General features: G+C 33.0%; 1 protein-coding gene across 1 annotated transcript in view; it reads right to left on the bottom strand.

Annotated features, from left to right (window-relative positions):
• LOC140442224 (uncharacterized) overlaps window positions 1-20987 on the bottom strand; it is a 101231-nt gene that overhangs the window by 41634 nt on the left and 38610 nt on the right. Inside the window, exon 5 of the mRNA XM_072533302.1 lies at window positions 2119-2269. Within this exon, the coding sequence (XP_072389403.1) occupies window positions 2119-2269 (151 nt within the window). The remainder of the gene's footprint in view (window positions 1-2118; window positions 2270-20987) is intronic.

Genomic DNA, 20987 nt, shown 5'->3' with positions numbered 1-20987 from the left:
TTTTCAGTTTCAGATATCGGCCTATTTTACTCACATTTCCTACCTACCTATCTATTCATAACGTTACGATTACAAGTTTGGGGTATGTGCATTTTCATATTATAATGATATATCATTTCATTCCTACTTCCAGAGGGTTATTTCCTAGTTAGTTGTTCTATACAATAAGTTCTACAAACGATGATACATTGATTTTTTAATGGTGATAATGGTTCTTCAATATTTAAACACCTATATATTACAAAAGAAAAATCTTTTATTGTTACCAGATACATTAACGAGGAAAGTTTTTTTCCCGCAATCATTTTTTTTATTAATGGTATGGAATCAAAAGGAAATAATGACATGTTTTGCTGTGGATTGATTCTGGTCATTACTGATCTTCTAGGTGAATTGCATTTAATGTCAAAGTTATTTTCTTTTTCTCTTTATTATATACTCTTATTAAATTGGCAGAGTATGTATTGCCTTCAATGTTGTTTCTAATTATTTTATAGAATGCCAACATTCTTTCAGAGCGGTGTATATTATTGGTACGTTTAATGATTGTAATATAAGTAAGCTATTTTAAATTGTATAAATAAACTGTTAAACCTATTAAAACTGTTATAATCTCAACTGGAAGGTTATTCCATCTGAAGAACAGTCAATGTTGAAAAATATTTTCTTAAAAAAAAATTTATTAAGAATCCTTTATAAAAGGTATATAAATTAAAAAACCCAAACGGGCTATGTCATGAAGACAAAACGTTTTTGGAAACCATGTTCCATCATCAGTATCTAGGTGTACATGTTTTGAGCCACTAAATATCAGGGTAAAAACCCGTTAAAATTTATCTGTTACAATTTGGTTTACATTATTTGGTATTATATTTTAAGATGTTAGAGTTACCAGTGGATATGATAACATGGCGACGTATGACTCCACATGAAGTTGCTGATCCTGAGACGAAGTGTCTACGAGGATTTGATGATAGCAACTGTTGCCTTTTTACAATTTTCGCTTATGAAATTTTGACAAAATCACTCGAGTGACGTCTTGTGATTTAACTGTCAAAATTTAATTCGCGAAAATTGCCAGGCAACAAACTTTCATACCAGTCGAAAATATTGCCAGCAACATTTTCTCTCTTATATTATTTACAAAAAATAAAGAAAGATAAAGAAAAAACTGGAAACAGTAACTCAATAATTTGAGTAATTTGAGTTAATTATGAACAAAAACTATAAAAATGTTTGGTTTTTCATATTGGTAAACTACTCCAAACATCATTACACTAACTTGTTTATCGTAAGTAGTAAATTTACGGTATACGCCAATGAAACACGTTAACAATCTTATTAGATTTCATTTTGAGATTTTTATCAATTTTTGTGTGATTGTTTTATCCCTCCTCGTTTTTTCATTGTGTAATCATTAGGGCTTTTACGTGGAGTGGAAGTAATTGCTCGATTTCCACTAATACTCAAAGTGGTTATCTGTGTTCAATTGACATATACCACGAACGAATCAATCATATTAGAGAATGAATTAAATTGAACAATTTGAAGGAATTACTGAAGGAAATCGTTGTTATTCCTAGCGAAAGGTTTTAATGTGCTAATGCATTTAATTTGGTTTGTATTAGGAGGTAAGTTTATTGAAATAACCAACGGTGGATTACTGGAAATACATGTTTGACATTTCATATGTCAATATACGCAAAGATTATCGATAGAATAAACAATTGACGTTTACACGATACTTTGTTCGTCTACGTTGGTTATCTGTGTTATGAAGGCATAGACAGAGACAGCTACATTCTAAAATATTGGACAATCTATATGGAATATAAGACTGGGGACTACAAGACAACTACAAGATTAAAGGGAACATTTAATGGTGCTTAATGTATGCTGGCTAGAGGATATACTAAAAGGACTAAGAAGAAAAACTGTAGTGGAACCTCACTGCATTTTTTATATGTACCTACGACTAAATACTCATTATAATAATATGAAATTAATCAAAATTGTCAAGACTCTCTGTATCTACCGACAGAATAACTACCGCATAAAAAAAAATTAAATTAGTCCGGATTATGGGTATTAATACAATAATTTTAATAGTCAACTTACCGGTGTGGATGTAAGTGTGCTTCTTCATGTCAGACTTCTGGTGAAACCTCTTTCCACAGTACTGACAAGGGTACGGTCGTGTATCAGAGTGGATAAGAAGATGGGTGGAAAGAGTCGATGAACGTTTGAATGATTTCCCGCACTGTTGACACTGAAACAAATAAAAATTGTATTTACCAGCAAAATTTTCTTTTGTTTTTATTCGAGTTTGTTGCATTTTGGCAATTTTCGCTTATGAAATTTTGACAAAATCACTCTACAGACATCTTGTGATTTAACTGTTAAAATTTAATTCGTGAAAATTGCCAGGCAATAAACTTTCATACCAGTCGAAAATATTCCCAGCAAAATTTTCTCTCTTATGATATTATATTCGAATCAAAATACCAGAAAGGTAAGACAATTTCAATAGACTTACAGACTTGTTGAAAATATCAAAAATGTCTTAAGGAACTATTCTGTAATTTCCGTTAAATGATTATAATTTATATTTAATATTTCTTTTTAAACTTTTAAGTAATATTGACATTCTATAAAGAGCTGCTACAATTTTTTTTAGAGGAATCCAGTAAAAGGTTTTCTATTAAATACGTCAACGTCGCACGTTGATTTTGTTTTAGTTTGATTTTTTAACATAGAAATTACCCAAAAACCGACCGTCGTATGCCAAAAAACTAAGATTAAAGAAGAGAAATTGACAGTTCGCTGAAAACAATATTTCATTTTATTTGTGTTATGCGAGTTCAAACTTTCTTTTCATTAATGACTCTTTATCTGTTCTTCAGAACTTAAGGCAAATATATCCAACACATGTTTACGAAACAAACACGCAAAGGACAAGTGTCGCAGGAAATGAAAAGGTGGATCAATTGGCAAAGAAAGCTGCTATTGGCGATCAAACGGAAATGATGACTACAATTCCATTCACTGATATCCAGCTCAATATTAAACAGCATTGTGTAAAAGATTGGCAACAAATGAGGAATTCTAATAAGACTAAACTTAAAAATGTTAAAGGTAGGATTGGCACTAAACTGCAAATTCCAGAAAACGAAAGGCAACAGGTGATCATAAACTGATTAAGAATTAGACATACAGCGTTAAATCATTAGCATCTCATAACAAAAGAGCTACCACATAAACGTTCCTACTTGAATATCCAATAACTGTTCAACATATATATTGATTGAATACCCTCTTTATTTCTACGAAAGAGCCATCAGCAACATACTAGAAGAACCAAATAAACTTTAAACTATAATGTATCAAATACAATCAAATTCCAGAAGGAAATATATTTGCTACATAAAATTTAATAGTTATATGATTTTGTAATATGTAATTAGTATATTTAATAACTGTAAAATCTGTAAAACACGTTAATATACTCTAATGGTTGATGCTACAATTCCTAATTAAAAAAAGAAATTTTAACATTTAATAAATTTAATAATCTAAGGACGATAAAAGAAGAAATAAGAATTTAATAGTCGAAGGTAACCATATGCCGTCATCTATTATATTAAGACAATTTGGCCTTCTTTCAATTTCTATGGCCTCTCGGATAATTCAGTTTATAGGAGCGAATAGGGACTATGGTTATGGACTTTTCAAAATCAATTTTGTGAGCTGTATGAAGATGGTGTTGACCTAGAGCTGAAATTGAGTGGGAAAATTGCGAACAGAAATGGAATGTTCATAAATCCTATTTTGGATTCTGCGATGTATTTGGTCTATATAGGATCGGTGGCAGTCTGCACAGGGAATTTCATAAACCTTTGGCTTGCAGAGTCAAACCGCTTGGAACCGCGCCAATCCCTATGCTAACCCCCACGCCAACCTCCACCTAAACCACGTCACCATCGACGGTTTAAATGACCCGTCTCTATTCCCAGCACCAATAATGCTTTGATTAGTGATCACTGTAGTAGTGTCTGGGGGTTCGGGAGACTGAGACCTTGGAAGCCCTGAAGAAGACATCGAAGAGTATATCGAAAGCTTGGCGCAATGATAATCGATGCGGTTCAACCCGGAAAACTGTTGAGTTTAATATTAATACCTGTAATAGTATTAATCTTAGCTCTAGGTTTAATTGTAATAACCGAGGAAACCTTTCGGAATATTTCAGATTATTTTACACAATTTTTTTTTACTTCATTTTAAGTTTTTTGTTTCAACATTTCCGAGTACCTTCTACAATCGACTGGTAAGATAGACTAATGTAAAATCGAAAAGGAGTATGGAGTATTTTGGAGCAATGTGATAGGTTTATCCAAGCCCTAATTCTTGTATCAATATTTTATTGTATATAAAGAGTTGAATAAGCTTGGTATTCGTTTTAACGTGAAAAATCTTTAGAGTAATTTAGCTAATATTATAAAACAAGGCTACAATAAACATTTATCGGAAAACAAACATTTATAATTAAAGGTTTAGTTTCGTTTCGTTGAAAGGAAATCCAACAACTACACGTTCCGAACCGACAGTCGAACAGTACAATAACGATTTACGTAGAATTCCTTCAACTAATGCCTTTATAAATAATGCAACTGAACGTTCAGTTTAATCGTCGAATAGCGTTCATTAAATCTAAGCATATATTTCTTTTCATTTAACATGTTCAATATTTCATAAAGTTTCATGACTTAGATCTACTTGCTATCGATTACGATTGTCTCTTACCCTCAACAATCAATTACGTCCACCATAATTATTGCGAAGAATCATACATAAATAAAGAAAAAATAATGTTCTGTTTGTTCTTTATAGATTCACGATTCAGTTCGGATTTTTGTTAATCTGTTCAGTAGCGGGGAACTATATAATTCGTCTACCGAAATACTACAAAAATTTACTTATATTTGATAGAATATTTGTGAATATTTCGACAGAAAGAACTCTGTACTCCTCTTATCTTTACTACCTTTCTTTGCAACTATTACAACTATAGTCGGTTCACAATTTGTTGATAGCTCACTACAAGTTTAACCCTAATTAGAAAACTGAAATACAGAGAGGATAAGTAATACGATATAATAGTAAAAACCAACCTAAAACTGACGGTTTAAGACGTTTTCGACTAACCCACCTTATATCTGAAGGAATACAATACCTTATAATCCTATTACGGGGGTATTTTGAATGGTTAGAGATGAACGACCAGTGTCGTAGAGTATATGATTGAAACATTTATTTGAACTAAATAAATATATTTTTTAAATTGTACTTATGTAAATTTAATTTTTTAATAAAACTTATTTATTTTATTCAAAAATAAAAAGTTTCTTGCCATTTGTAAAAGATACATTTATTTAATTAAGGAAAAAGGCGCCAAATGTCGCCTGGCAAAATTTCCAATGTGTTTTAAATGTATCCATTATTTTCGAATCCGGAGAAAACTAATAAATATTTTTGAAAAATTTAAACGCAGAATGAAAGATTACATTATTACTCAGGGCAGAAAATCCCTAAAAACTTCTACATGTTTATTTTAATATGTTATGTAACAGGGGTGAAAATAAAAGAGAAAATATAGTATAATTTTTAATTGAAAATATTACTGCAAAAGAAACTTTTTATTTATTCTAAAAAATATTTCATTCTGCCTTTAAATTTTTCAAAAATGCTTTTTAGTTTTCTCAGGATTTGAAAAAAAAAGGATACATTTAAAACACATTGAACATTTTGACAGGCGACATTTTGCGCCTTTCCCCTTTAATACCTTACGATTACAACTACTATACTTACCTTATATAATTACGATTAGAAAACTATTCAAATTCAAAATAAATAGGATCAACTTCGGAATCCGAGTCGTCTTGAGGGTTAATAATTAGGTTAATAATCTCTACGGTCGCATCAATTATGTTATCAAGATCCCACATTTTTTGTTCTTCTTCTATTACATGTCTTACTGCATCTTTCCAGTTTTGTTTTGTAATATGTCATAAAGACTCGTATAACAATTCACGTACAGCTTGTATTTTATATGACGTATTTTTTCTAGCCACATAACTTTTCATTTGTGCCCAAATGAGTTCAATTGGATGTATTTCGCAGTGGTAGGGTGGAAGTCTAAAGACTGTGATGTTTCGACTTTCCGCCATTTTGTCAACTACGTATTTCTTGAACTTGGATTTGTGTTACCGGGCAATTTTTAAAAGTTCTGCTTTTACCATTCCATCTTCGTAAGGCAGATACTTATTCTGCAGCCAGTCAAGAATATCCTGTTTCTTCCACGCATTCGTTAGAAGTCTTTCTACTAGTCGTGAATGATAAGGTACATTATCTAATACTATAATTGAATTTGGTGGTATGTGTTCAATCATTTGCTCAAAATACTCTTCGAAAACATCAACTGTCATCTCGTGATAGTCTTTTATGCTTTTGGAATAAAATTCCAACAAACCATGCTTAACAAATCCTTTTTCACTGCCAATGTGAGAAATTATTAATCTACTGCCTTTACCAGAAGGTGGGGAGATACCAGTAGACCAACCTTCCATAAAGGCTTGCCTGGAGCTTAATATATTTTTATCTGACCCAATTTTTTTAGAGTATGACCTGAGTTTACCCACGTTTCATCCTGGTAGAAGATGGGCCTTTCTTCAGCCCGGAATTTTCGTATGAATCTTGGATAATTTCTTCTCCAACATCATCTTCTCCTCCCGGTCAATCAAAAGTGATTTTCGGTCTGATTTCTCCCACCTGAAATTTAATTCTTTTAAAACTTGCCACAATTTAGTTCGTCCGATATGAGGCAAATCCGGGTCGTCTCTAACTTCTTGTAAAATTTTGTTTAGGTTTGGTATTTCTTTTTTGAAAAAAGTTCCATGAATTTTCCTTCGAATACCATTTTTGGCAAATTCATCAATTTTAATAGGCTTTTTCCCTCTCTTTAAGTGTTCGTTTGTGTTTAGGTTAGCTATACCGTGTTTTTTTCTTTCTGATAGGAACCTATATAAAGTTGACTCTCCTACGCCAGTCATGTTGGCACAACTTTCGACTATGTTGCGAACAGTGTTTGTGGGATTCTGAGAAACCAGAGCATCGTGAACATTCAGGACAATAGTCTTCTCTCTTGGTGAATAGACAGACTTACTGACTGTACGCAACAGTACCGGTGTAAAACTTGATGATGAAGCCATCACAAACAATCCAACAAAACGAGCATGAGCGAAAGGTACGTATATGTTCGTAGGTATATGGAATAAAAAATCACTCACGCACTGCATATAATTCGCAAAAGAAATATTCGAGACGCCAATTACTGCCGTAGACGCGGAAACACCGACGAGCCGTAAATTACATGCGATCAAAAACGTAATAAACAAAAAAATTGTTTTCGTTCGTAATAACTTCACCCTTTCAAGTTAAGTTTCGAATATAATTATATTATTAAAAATAATTCCATCTTAATTATCTTGCAACGAATAGTACCTTCGGATATGAATTCCATGTTTTCTAGTAAAGTGATTAAACGCGAAGATTAGTATTGAAATATCCAAAGAGATAAGGTATTCTTATTTACAAAATTGTTAATGGTTAAATTCTTATTTTTATTAATATAATATAATAACCAACATTAGTCGTGAAAGTTTTAATTGTTTTTTTTTTGCTAAATATATTAGTATTAAACTATTATCAATATTATATATAACAGTATTAAAACATTATATTATTATTTAATGAATAAACACCTTAGGAACGCCTATAAATTACGACCGTTTTGTGAGTTTAAGGCAAATTTCGTGCTATCAACAATTTGTGAACGAAGAATAGACCTAACTGCAGCGAGATTGAAATTCTCAGGTATAAAACTGATTGCGAAAATGCTACATAATAAACATGGAAGCGCGGTATATGTGAGAAATCAACCCAAACCAGTGGTCTCACATTAATCCATGATCCTACACCTCAACCATCCCTTCAGAGCAGACTTTGGAAAAGACGATATAACTCGGATATCTGTTTTTCAAGTACCAACCTCGAAGATCAATGTACCAAGCTAGTATATGGGCCTATAACAAAAACTCAGCATAGATCAATCGGTATAAACATATTTCCAATTGTCAGACCACAGACTATTTCATTCAGAAGAAGATTTAACTTCAAAAACGCAAACAGGGAAAAGTATGCAGACATGCTAGATTTTGACCTGCTACATCTTGAATCAAAACCAGAAAACTACGAAAATTTGTAGAGTTAATAAAACATGTGTCTAGGAAAATTATCCCCAGGACACAACAATATGTTCTCGGGATGGCAGCTGACCCTTTTAGCCAAAAAATGTTTGACCGCGGAGCAGCCTCTTCTCCAACAGCTCAGTCAAGCTCGAAAAGAAACGATATCGACACCATGGAAAAGTGGGCATGACATAATAATATATGTAATAGCAAAATAGCATGGAACCTTGAAAAAAAATTTAGCAGTGCTCCTAAGGAACATAAAGCAACTTAAAAGGATACAGCAAACCAAGTCGCTACTCAATTGCTTGTAAATAGAAAAATTAAGAACCGATACAAAGATACAAACAATAAATCAGGAGATCAACCACCTAGAAACTCCATTTATTCCAATTCCAGAATAGCATAAAGAGGTTAAAAAGCATAAAATCGGTAGGTGTGGATGATATATAAAGTGATAAAATAAAGCATATAGGCCAAGGAGCAAAAAAATGGACAATACAGCTCTATAACACGCACTGTAAAGCCCGCAAAATTCCAAAATCATGAAGAAAATCCAAAATACTAGCTTTTTCAAAATCAAGGATGAACCCATAAAATCCCAGCAGCTACAGATCTATTTCTCTGTTGTATCACTTTTTCAATTTATACGAGAGACTCATTCTGGCAAGAATAGAAAAAAAAAATTGACAATCACCTCATCCCACAACAAGGAGCTTTCAGACCTGTAAAATCTCGCACGGGCCTAGTCCTCGCACTAGTAAAATATATCCAGGGGCTGATTTCGTAGATCTGACAGCAGCTTATGACTAAATAAGGCACAAGACATTGCTTCACAAATTTACAAAAAAGACAGTAGTAATATAGACGCGTAATCATTAATTTCCTTGTTAGTTCGAAAACCTGCAATGAGACTTCAAACGAATGGTGCGCTAGGATAAGAGGTGTTGCAGTTTGGTAGTGGGCTAAATATCTGAGTGATAAATTTGTGTCTGGTATCGAAAAAAACACTGATTATATACAGATTATTAGAGAATATGATATAGCTCGTATTGTCCGAAATGGCGACGCAAGCGGTGCATTAAACCATAATTACACAAGAACCCCTATATAATTTAGGAAGTAAGTTAAGCTGCGTGCACAAACATTGTCGTAGTTTCTAGTTTACAAATCGGCAAAGACAGTAACGTCACGACATAGACTGTGAGGAACCGATAAAATGCGAAGTTTGTGAAAGGAACAATCATATTGTAACGAACAAGCTAATTTCGAAGTACCTCATATAACGGTTAAATCTCTCGAAACGATGATGTGTATTCGCAAATCTTCATAATTTACTTTACTTTACTTAATCAGTAGAACCCATTTGTACCTTTCGGTGTTGGGCCGTTTACAATACAATTCATTAAATTACAATATTTGACAGTCTTCTGAGGTGTCCTAGCTCTTAACGAACTTTCCCTTCCTTCCTATTGGATTCCATCTGTGTTGCTTCCTGAAAAGTCTTACCCTTACTCTGCAGTATCTGCGAGATGTCACTGTTCCATTCTTTAATGGGTCTTCCTCTTCTGTTCTTCCCTATTGGTTTGGCGTCCCACACTCTTTTTACTTGTCTATTATTGTCCATCCGGGTTAGATGTCCGAACCATGCCAATTTTTTCTCTTTGATTGACTCGAGTATTGGTTTGATTTTGAGTCTTTCTCTTATTTCTTCATTTCTGATTCTATCAGTTCTTTTTACTCCTATCGTTCTTCTGAGGTATTTCATCTCTGCTGCCTGAATTCTGCTCTGATGTCTTTTGTTTAATATCCAATTTTCTGCTCCGTATGTCACTGTAGGTCTATATATTGTTCTGTATATTGTCATCTTAGTCTTTGTTGATATTTCTTTGTTATTAAGGAATCCTCTATTTAATGCTTGGAATAGTTTTCCTGTGTTTTCCATTCTGTTGTTAAGATCATCCTCGATGTCTCCTTTGTTGTTGATTACTGTTCCTAAGTATTTGTATGAATTTGTCTGTATTATTTTTTGTTGGTCTATCATTACTTCTATTTGATCTTCCGTCCCTTGTTTCCTTGATATTTTCATTATTTGAGTCTTCTCTTTGTTTACGTTTAAGTTGTATTTGCTTGCTTCTAGGTTCCATTTCTCTAAGTTGTATTTCAGTTTTTCTGTAGTTTCCGCAATTAATACTATGTCGTCTGCAAATATACACATCTCAGCATTTATCATTTGCATTTTGTTCCAACCGATGCAGTATTTCTTGAATGTTTTCTTAGATTCTTTCACTATCTCATCTATTACATTTATGAATAGTACTGGGCTGAGACTTCCCGCTTGTCTAACTCCTTGGGTTGTTTCAAATGGTTCTGACTGTATATTTAACATTCTTACTGTATTTGTTGTTTTCATGTATATACTCTTTGTTGCTTTTATCAGTTCTTCACTTACTTGTTTTTTCTTTAGGCTTTCCCATATATCTTTTCTTTTGACTGAGTCGAATGCTTTTTCCATGTCTATAAAGCTCAGATGTATTTCTTTATTTTTCTTTAAGGCTTTTTCTATTACTTGTTGCATGGTGAATATATGGTCTTGTGTGTTGTGTCCTTTCCTGAATCCACTTTGTACATCCTCTAATTTATGTTCTATTTCTTTTCTAATTTTCCTTTCTATTATGGTTTCGTATACTTTTGCTGCTACACATAGTAGTGATATACCTCTATAGTTCCTTCAGTCTCTTGTGTTTCCTTTCTTGTATATAGGTATAATTACTGCATTTGTCCATTCTCTGGGTATTACTTTTCTCTTCCATATTAGGTTATATATGTATAACAATTTTTCTTTTGCTTTTACTCCTATATATTTCATCATTTCTGGTGCTACTTTATCGCTTCCTGGTGCTTTTCCAATCTTTATCTTTCTTATTGCTTCTTCCAGTTCTTCTTTTTCTATAGTTTCTGGATTTTCCGTGTTTCTCATGGATACTCTTCTGTTGTGGCTTTCCTTCTCCATTGTATTCGCTTGATTTCCATTCAGTATCAGCTGAAAATGTTCCCTCCATCTTTCCATTATTGTCTTATCGTCGTTTATTATTGTTCCTTCCTTGTTCATTATTTGTTTCAGTTTCGTTTCTTTGTTGCTTCTTAGGTTTTTCAGTGTTCTGTAAAATAATTTTACGTTTTCTTTGCTGTTTTCTTCCATTGTTTCCCCGAATTTTTCCCCAACTTTTCTTTTTCTCTTTCTTAACTATCTCTTTAACTTTTGTTCTTTCATGATTTATCGACCGGCTAACAGATCGAAGCGTTCATACAAGCAAGAATAGAGGTGGACTATGCCAGATTATTCTAGAAAATAAATACATAAATTAGAATCGCTGGTTTTAATAAACATTTTGTTTGTAAAGAGAAACTTATGTCAAATGGGAATACTAGAAAACTTTTTAAAAAATTATTACATAATCTAGTAAGAAAACCAATTATAAATAATCTTTATTTTATATAGTAGAAATAGAATATTGAGAAAGTGTGGTGTAGTGCAGCTGTATGGTTGCTCCACTACAACTAGTCAAGTTTTGTGTTCCATACCCAGACTGTAACATTGGCTTGAAAAAATAAGAATATTTTTTAATTATTATTAGCCAATAATCTATAAAGAAACAGTTTTCTGGCGAGATATTGGCGCCTCTTTTTAATTAACTAACAATTCAGTATAAAAAATGCAATTTTTTCGATTTTTTGCTTACCTATCTTAGTTAATTCTTATAATAGTTATAAACAATTAACGAGTTTGCCTTATTTTGCAGTTTTCAAAGCAACAAACTACTATGGCTTATACTAACTAAAAAACTTTCAAATACCTGGATTGTTTTCTGGATATTTCTCTCTATTACTTATCAAGAACTAGAATTATTAAACGAGGTTGTAAAAATAAAATATTGTACATAACACACCACGAGTTATAACTGTTTAACTTGCGATTAAAGATAATAAATATTAAAATGCCACAAAGAAAACAACCTCAGAGCAATATTATTTAATTTTTTTCCTTTCTATATAGCACACCACTGTCTAATGTTTCTAAACTGATGTTATATCGTTTGTAGGAATAATTGTCTTCAATTACATTTCCTATTCTAGTAGGAACTCATACGTCTTTGTGCTAAACGTGTATGCTAATTGAGAGCCATTTCAACCGAGTCTTTACGTTCTAAGGGAAATGTTCTCTACAATTACATACGCTGTTCAACGATATGATTATGTCTTCAATAAAGGGTTGTGTCGCAGTATTGACTGATTTAATCTAGACCAGGTTAGTAGTATACTAATCAGGGAGTGAATATTAATTATAAGTGCAACATTATCCATATAGAAAAATTACCAATTAAAAATTTCACCGCAACGTAAGGATAATTATCTACTTATATAAAGATGGAAAAGTGCACATAAAACGGTCAGAAAACAAAAGATTTGGAGTGATTTTTGAATTGTTTTAAGCTTTGAGAATAATTTTATTTTTAAGTCTATTAAACATTCAGTTTTATCCACCAGTTTTCTTATATATCTATCTTCGTTTTTGGCCGATCTTAAGACTTAAGTTATTTCAAATTTCCTAAGAAAGTAGGTACCTATATTGTTTCTGTTATTGACTTTATTTATTACTATCCTGTAACACTTTCTCATTATTGGCAAAGAGAACAACTTTCCATTCTCGTTTATTCCTATTTTTATATCTTCTAAGTCGTCCTGGAAAATGGATTCAAAATATAAATTGAAATGGAGTGGCGACAGTTTACACCCCTGTAAAAAAGAAAAAAATCTGTATATCGATTTAAATCGAGGCTGAGTCTACGAAACGTGAACAACGCAAGCCATATAACAGCTAAATACAGTTTTACCTATACAGTCAGCTACTAAGTAAATTAGATTAAACATCTTAAAGGTTTTCTTTCGTTTGATCCTATTTAAAAATCTGATTGAATAGGAAATCAAATCCATCGGAATCCTTTCTTGTGAATACACTCACTACAATTGATAGCAGAGTAAAAATATGTAAGTATACTCAAATGTATTATTTAGAAAAAGTCGGGGTCAAATATTTGAGACATAGAACAAAAAAATAACAACAAAACATATTACCATGGTAAGCAAAAGCAAGACGAAATAAAGAAAGAGATACATGTTAGTTAGGAGAGGTAAATTATGACCTTAGGATGAAATAGAAGAAGGGAATATGACAGGTCTTAATTCCAGACAATCACAGAGCCAACCAAGATTAGAATAATGCCAAAAGAAAAAGCTTCCCTAATATTTCTGATAATTTTTTCTCTGTGTATGTCATAATTGAATAAAATTTATACAAATATTTCTTTTCTTACTGAAATAAAACGTTCTCAACTATTTAGCCGCTATATATAACATGCCTAGGGACGCTAGTAGTAACCTCTATATCAGGGTTCCCAATTAAATTTTTCCAAGAACTTCAAGGTACTACAATGACGAGGACCCCCACTATTTCCTAAAGACCTAAACAAACCTAAAGTTACCTGAAAAGAGCCAAAATATGTGAAAACATAAATCGAACTAATGCTATTTAGGATTTATTTGTGAAAATATAGAGTACCTACACAAGTACATTATTAGTTTTAATTTTCACTCCTCAATTAATGAGATACGTTGAATTTAACCTTAGAATCCATTATTTCTGTAATGTTAGGTTCCAAACTTGAATTTTTCACTCTGAAATCCGACATCATGTCAAGCCGATTCCTATATTTGTTTTTCATGAAGCACATGGAAGAAAATGCTTGCTGACACCTATAGGTTGTTGCAAACGAAAGGATTTTTTTTCATGGCCTTGTCTCCAAGTTCTTTGTAATTCTTGCGTGCTGTTGCCCAGAAGTCTGCTATTTTCTCGCCATTAAAAATATCCTTCATTGTACCACAACTCGATAAATCCACAAGCTTATCTTGTTCTTCTTCTGTGAGGCCTTGGATTTGTTCAATTGCTTGACAGCTGAAAGGATTTCGAATCCAACCATCATCAGGGTCAGGTTCAGGGAAGTATATCCTAAAGGTCGTGGTTAGGCTGCGTAGGTGCTCGGCTGCGTTAATCTTTATCAGATCAGGTAAACTCTGCTCTGAAGACTCCAAGAACTGTTTTAAATTAGGAAAGTTAGTGATCGACTCGTTTTTAATCCTTGCCGCCCACAGCTGGCACTTTTTTACCATAGCACTGATCCTTTTCTTCAATTTAGAACATGTCTACATTTTTCCCTTGCAAACTTAAGTTTACTACATTCAAGTATTCAAACACGTCAGCGTCAAGTTTTAATGTAGTTAACGATTTGAACTTCTTCGTTAAGTATCTTCTGCAAAGGTTCAGGCAATGTTTGGGCTACTAAGGCTTCACGATGAATACAACAGTGTGTCCATTTCACCTCAAGAGTTACTGCTTTGACACGAGCTTGAAGTCCTGCTTTATGGCCAGCCATTGATTTTGCTCCATCCGTAGACAAGTCCACACATTTTGTCCACGTGTCGTCATGTTTATTGAAAAAATCATTTAATGCAGTAAAAATATCTGCTGCTGTTGTGTGAAGTAATTCGCATGAAAAAAGAAAATCTTCCAATATCTGGTCCTCCCACAAAAATCAAACAAAACACAACATTATTGCTTTTTTTGATCTGTCGGTGCTTTCGTCCAATTGAAGAGCAAACATGTCGCTCATGCTAAGTCTGACCAGCAATGTATCTTCAATGTTATTGGTCATATCTGAAATTCGTCTTTGGACAGTGCTGTTAGAGAGCGGAACAGTACTTATTATCTTAACAGCCGCATCACCCAACATTCTCTTACATAGAATTATTGCTGAGGGTAGTATAAGTTCTTCAGCAATTGTATGGTTTTTTCCACATTTAGCAACAAGCTGAGATACCTCATAAGATGCAAGGGTTGCATTTTCATTTACATTTGCACTATAGTGTTTAGTAATGTTTTTACGAGATCTTTTAAGCTCTCCTCAATTGTTTTTAAAAAAATCGAATGACCTACTCTTGTACTCTGGATGTTTTGTCTCAAGATGCCGACGAAGTTTTGCTCGCTTCATACACTCATTCGAAAGGCTTTCGTAGCAAATTAGACATTAAAGATTTAGAGAGAAAAACTTTGTTTTAGCTCAGCCATACCTTGCGGACACCCAGGGGTCCGCGGATTACCAGTTGAGAACCACTGCTTTATATGAAACAATGAGAAGTCAGGAGACATCTCTTTAATGGAGAATTAGGTTAGACTGCAAATCTAAGCTTACTGGAAGCTATTGGACATTGTTAGGAAAAACGTTTTAATCCGACAATACATCTTAAGTTACCCTTGATAAACACAATTTTATGTGAAGAAAATAAGTTGAAATGAAAGTTGAGAGCAAATAGTTGAGAGCATTTCATTTCAGTTTGAGCTACCACATGCTGCTCATGAGCGGTAAATACTTTAAAACCCTTGGAGAGCAGTGGTGGAGCTTTAATCAAAAAAATGCAATCATCAACTTTCATTTTAATGTTTATTCTCTTTGTATAAAGTGCAAAAGATGTTTTTAAGGGTAAACTGTAGATCTACTGTCGAAATAAAAGGTTATTCCTCACATTGTCCAATAGCTTCCAGTAAGCATGAATTTGCAGTTCCCCTAATTCGTCATCGAAGAGCTTGTTGCTTTATATATGTTTATAATTTATTTTTGAACAAATCCTTCTCAAAACACTCCCTGAACAAACTAAAAACAGGACAAACATTTCGATTGAATGGAAAGTGTACTAACAACTCAAAAAAATTCTACCGACCAATGTAACTATTAGACAAAATCTGCATCGTGGCAACTATTACTCGCAAAATTGCAAAACGCACAAAATTTAAATAATCGTTGAAGTTTTCCGAAATTTTTCAATTTTCTTCACTATTTTCTTAAATTTTCTTTCCATAAAAACCTCCTGTATAAAAAGTATACGAAAGTTTAAAAAAAATATAAATCAAATAAAGTCTTTTTTAGATTAACGCGCGACCAAGGGAAATAAGGATTAGAACGTTAGACAGAGAAAAGGAAGAATGACAAAAATTGTTATTTCTACTAATAAAAAAAATTAGAGAATGGAATTATATTCATATAAGGTTTTATTTCTGTTGGAAGTGAAATGGATTTAATTTACGAGGTATGGTAAATTCCAAAATTTAAAATATTGGGTAGAATTAAATAATTTTGTATGAATAGAAAGTGTTTCGTTTCTAATAAAATAGCGAATAACCGTATTCAGCTATTGTCTTGTCAAACATGAGAAAGTATAAAAATTTAATTTATGCAGATTCTATTGTTGGGTGTGTATCCAAAACAAGAAAATATTAACTGCATGGATTTCGTAGAAACTGAGAATTATGTTTGTTTGTTTGAAATACTAAAAGATCATTGGTTAAAAATAGAAAAGGGAAGAAGAATTTGTACGTTTGATGGGATTTTAAAAGTAGAGAAATAGACAGTCTGTTCCTGTTCTTAAAAAGAATAACATCTAAAGAAAAAAATAGATTGAATTCCGGTGAATTTGAACAGTAGAAAAAAATTAAATTGTCTCAAAAGGTAAAGTGTTTGAAAAAGTGGTAGCAGTAGCGGTTCCATGTATGCTGATTGGTAGCAGTGCTGAGGTTAATGTTAATTGTTAATAAATAAATGATTATTGCATCGGGAGAAGCTTAAGCTAAGAGAATTTAGTATCCAAAAGGAGATAGAAGTTTTAGTTATTATGTGATATCAAGGTTCATTTTTGGGAGCACATCCAAGAAAGGAGTTTAGGTAGCGAGTTGACAAGAGAGTAACCGGGTCAGTTTTAGGTTAAACACAGACAGGGCGACGGCGTTAAAAGCGGTCCCTCGTCTATGGTACTTATGTCTTATTGTCAGCTCGCCGCGTCGGCCGCCGCATGGCTTATTCTGAGTACCATGCGCCGTCGGCGGTTTTATGACTTCTGGCGCAGCGTTACCACATTTAGTAGATTTCTACTTTTTTGGTAGATTTTTGATATTTTTTTAAAAAATCTAGTAGGCAATATTTTTTAGTAGATTTTTGGTAGATTTCAACATTTTGTTATGACTAAAATTAAATTTGCTTTTTAATAGTATTTACCACATTATTAAATTAATTTTGAAGCTTCCTTGTTAAAAAAATGACAACGTCGCTTTTGGTTTATCGTCATGAGCACGTGTGAAACAGGAAACGGCAACAGCTTTTCTTCCTTTTCAATTATTTGTGCCTCGTGGAGTGTGGGTGTTGTAAACATATAAACATAACCTCTATTTCGTCATACAATTTATATTATTATTATAGTTATTTTGCTGTAAAGTTATTGGTGAAAGGTGAAAGACTGTTTTTTAATAATGAATAACATGAGAATTTTACTGTCACCATTGCATGTGCAGAATCTGGCGGCACATCAGTAATAGATACCTCTTGCTTCAACTCAGACGTGTGACTGTTCTGCAACGGTTTTATTTAATTTCTTTTGTGAGTGTTTGCCAAATTTTGTATATATTATATATTATTGAAGCTATAGATATCGATAAATTAATTACCGAAATTCACACACGGCCAGCAATTTGGGATATGCGCTCAATTAAATATTCGAATAAAATAAAGAAAAATCATGCTTGGGAAGAGGTTACCTACAGTTTTATTTCGGAAGATGCTTTTCTAGGCCATCTTTAATTTCGTTAACTAACGTGTAAAACATTTCTTTATTTTTTCATTCATTTACTATAGGATGTATCCAATATCTGCGTTTCTTCTTCTTCTTTGATCTATTATGAAGTAAACTTCATAACAAATCGTCGTCACTTTCACTAGATCATTCTAAAGACATCATCATACCATTATACGTCCAAAACTCGACTAAATTTGATAACAACGAATACAATGGCAAAACTACTGCCACTGTTAAACCGCCTCATGTGTCTTAAGCCGCGCGGCAGCCGACGAAGCGCAGACGCGGCGCTAGCCGTCCTGTCTGTGTTTAACCTTAGAATTGAAAGAAATTGGAAGTTAATCGGTTTATTAAAAATTTGAGAACAACATTACAAAGATATCAAGTTTTGAAACAGAACTGTAAATAATTAGAGTTATACAGTTGTTTGGTTTTATAGGTTGTATAAAGTAGTATAGGTCATTTAGTGAGGCCAATTTAGTGGCTGCCCAGTTTCCAATTGTCAGGAGAGGGACGGAGTGATATTTATATTTGGGGTGAAATGGAATGAGAGGTAAGATTTTTAAAGGTATTTTATCAATATATTTTAATTGTATTGAACATTTTGGAATTTATCATCATCATCATTAGTGGCGTTATAGCTCTTTATGAGCCAAAGCCTTCTTCAGAACAATCCTCCATTCGCCCCTGTCTCTGGCAACTCTTCTCCATGCTCTAATTCCGATAGACTTCAAATCATTTTCTAGGTTGTCTTGGTACCTAAGTCTCGATCTTCCTCTTCTTCGTTGTCCGATCGGCCCTCTTCGGTCAAAAAATTTTTCTGACTATGGCATCTTCCTCTTGTCTGATTACATGACCTATCCATCTGAGGCGTGCTACCTTAATGAATTTTATAACGTTAGGTTCTCCAAATTTTCTATACAACTCAAAATTGTAACACCTGCTCCACAAACCTTGTTCTTTTATGCCTCCATATATTCGTCTTAGTATTTTTCGCTCAAAACGTTTGAGCAATTCTTGGTCATTCTGTGTTAGTGACCACGTTTCCAAACCATATGTTAGCACTGGTCTTATTAGTGTTTTGTATACAGTCAGTTTAATTTTTCTAGGCATTTTTGAGGCCATCTGTCTTCTTAAGCCATAGTAACATTTATTGACGAGCACTATTCTTCTTTTGATTTCTTCACTGACGTTGTTATCTTTGGTTAGCAGCGACCCTAAGTATATGAAGGTGTCAACACCTTCCAGTTCTATATCATCAATTATTATTCGTGTAGATGTCGGGTTGCTTGACCTAGTGCAACACATATATTTGGTCTTTTGAACATTTATATTTAGTCCCATTCTGTGTGCAGATGCTCTTAACGACCGAAATGCTTAAGTCAGAGATTCTGTGGACCTACCTATGATGTCTATGTCATCTGCGTATTCGACAATTTGTACTGATTTGTTAAAGATAGTACCATTCGTAGTAATCTGCGACTCTCGAAATATTTTTTCTAATGCCAGGTTAAATAAGAGACACGATAGTCCATCACCCTGTCTTGGAATTTATTTGTTTCAATATTAACTCTATTAAAAGGCGAAGGTATTTCAGGACTCACAAAATAACCCTGAGATTAAATTTGATCGTCTGATTAGGTGTCTGTAATTAAGATCAATGAGATATGTATCTAAAAAAATGAGTAATTAAAATATGAACATTTGATAAAAATAAAAATGACAAATCTGAGAAAGTTTTGACCCTATAAAACCCATCAAAAGTTTCTGAAATCAAGTGCATGAAAGTTTATATACTGCCTGCATATTTTCTTCATGTAGAAAATCTTTAATGGTACTATAATTTCTTATATAACAGTCATTTTAGGCCAAGTAATAATAAAATCCTGCAATTAAGTCATTATTTTTTTCTACTTTCTGTTACACATTTCTTAGAAACCTGCTGTCTAACTTTCAGATCAGGTTGATTAGCATGAAAAATAAAGCAATCGATACTTATGAACACCGAAAAAGGCAAAGACGATTTTCCACTTACCATAAATTCGTACAAAATTTACATTTTTGTAGCATTAGCAGAAAATGCTCGTTTTTTAATTTTAACGGTTTCTTTTCATCAATCAAGGTAATTCTATGAAACGGGTATGAACAAAGTAAAATGGACTCAAACATACCAACGATTAATTTCTTAAAATAGTCATAGAACTGCTTGTTAAACGTTGTGATTTTCTTAATGGGTCCGATCGCCTTTTTCGGCGAATCAATATCAATGACCAAATACAAATTGACCGTTGTGGATGCGAGCTCGGTGGGAATGTAGAAAAAACTGCGATTTGACTAAGAAACAATTCGATAGGAATGACAGAAATTTGTTGTCATTGGAACGCTTCTCATGCTATTCGTATAGTAAAAGAATTAAGTTGTTTATGGACGCAAAGCACAATATTTTTTGTAGTTTATTTTGATTCATATTATGTTATATCTAAAGAGACTATGTAGTTACCCACATTATTGGTCTATGAAAATTACTACAAGATTTGAGACGAAAATTTTAAATAATTTTGGAAGTCTTCGTCATTGGTTTATGACATTACTATGGCTGCTTTCAATAATTTCCAGATGGAGTATAACTATTATAATGAAACAGAATAATTAGTCTTCTTCTTCCTACTTTATAAATAGGCAAAATGCCTGTTTTACTTCGGTTTTTAGCCTCAATTGACGTTGTCTGACCATCTTTTCCTCGGTCGTCTCATTGATCTTCTTCCATTTGGCGATTTGTCTCTTACTATTCGTACTATTCTATTTTCTGTCATTCTTTCGATGTGTTGATTCCATTCCACTTTTCTTCTTTTGGTCCACGCGTTTATTTCCTCTATACCACATATCGCTTCGTATTTCCTCACTTCTTACTCTGTCTCTTAGAGTTTGGTTTGTTATTTTTTCGTAAGA

The sequence above is a fragment of the Diabrotica undecimpunctata genome, chromosome 1 (assembly GCF_040954645.1).
Source record: "Diabrotica undecimpunctata isolate CICGRU chromosome 1, icDiaUnde3, whole genome shotgun sequence".
NCBI classification, from domain to species: Eukaryota; Metazoa; Arthropoda; class Insecta; order Coleoptera; family Chrysomelidae; genus Diabrotica; species Diabrotica undecimpunctata.
Note: the sequence above shows the minus strand (reverse complement) of the source record. Positions and strands in the feature narration are given on the sequence as shown.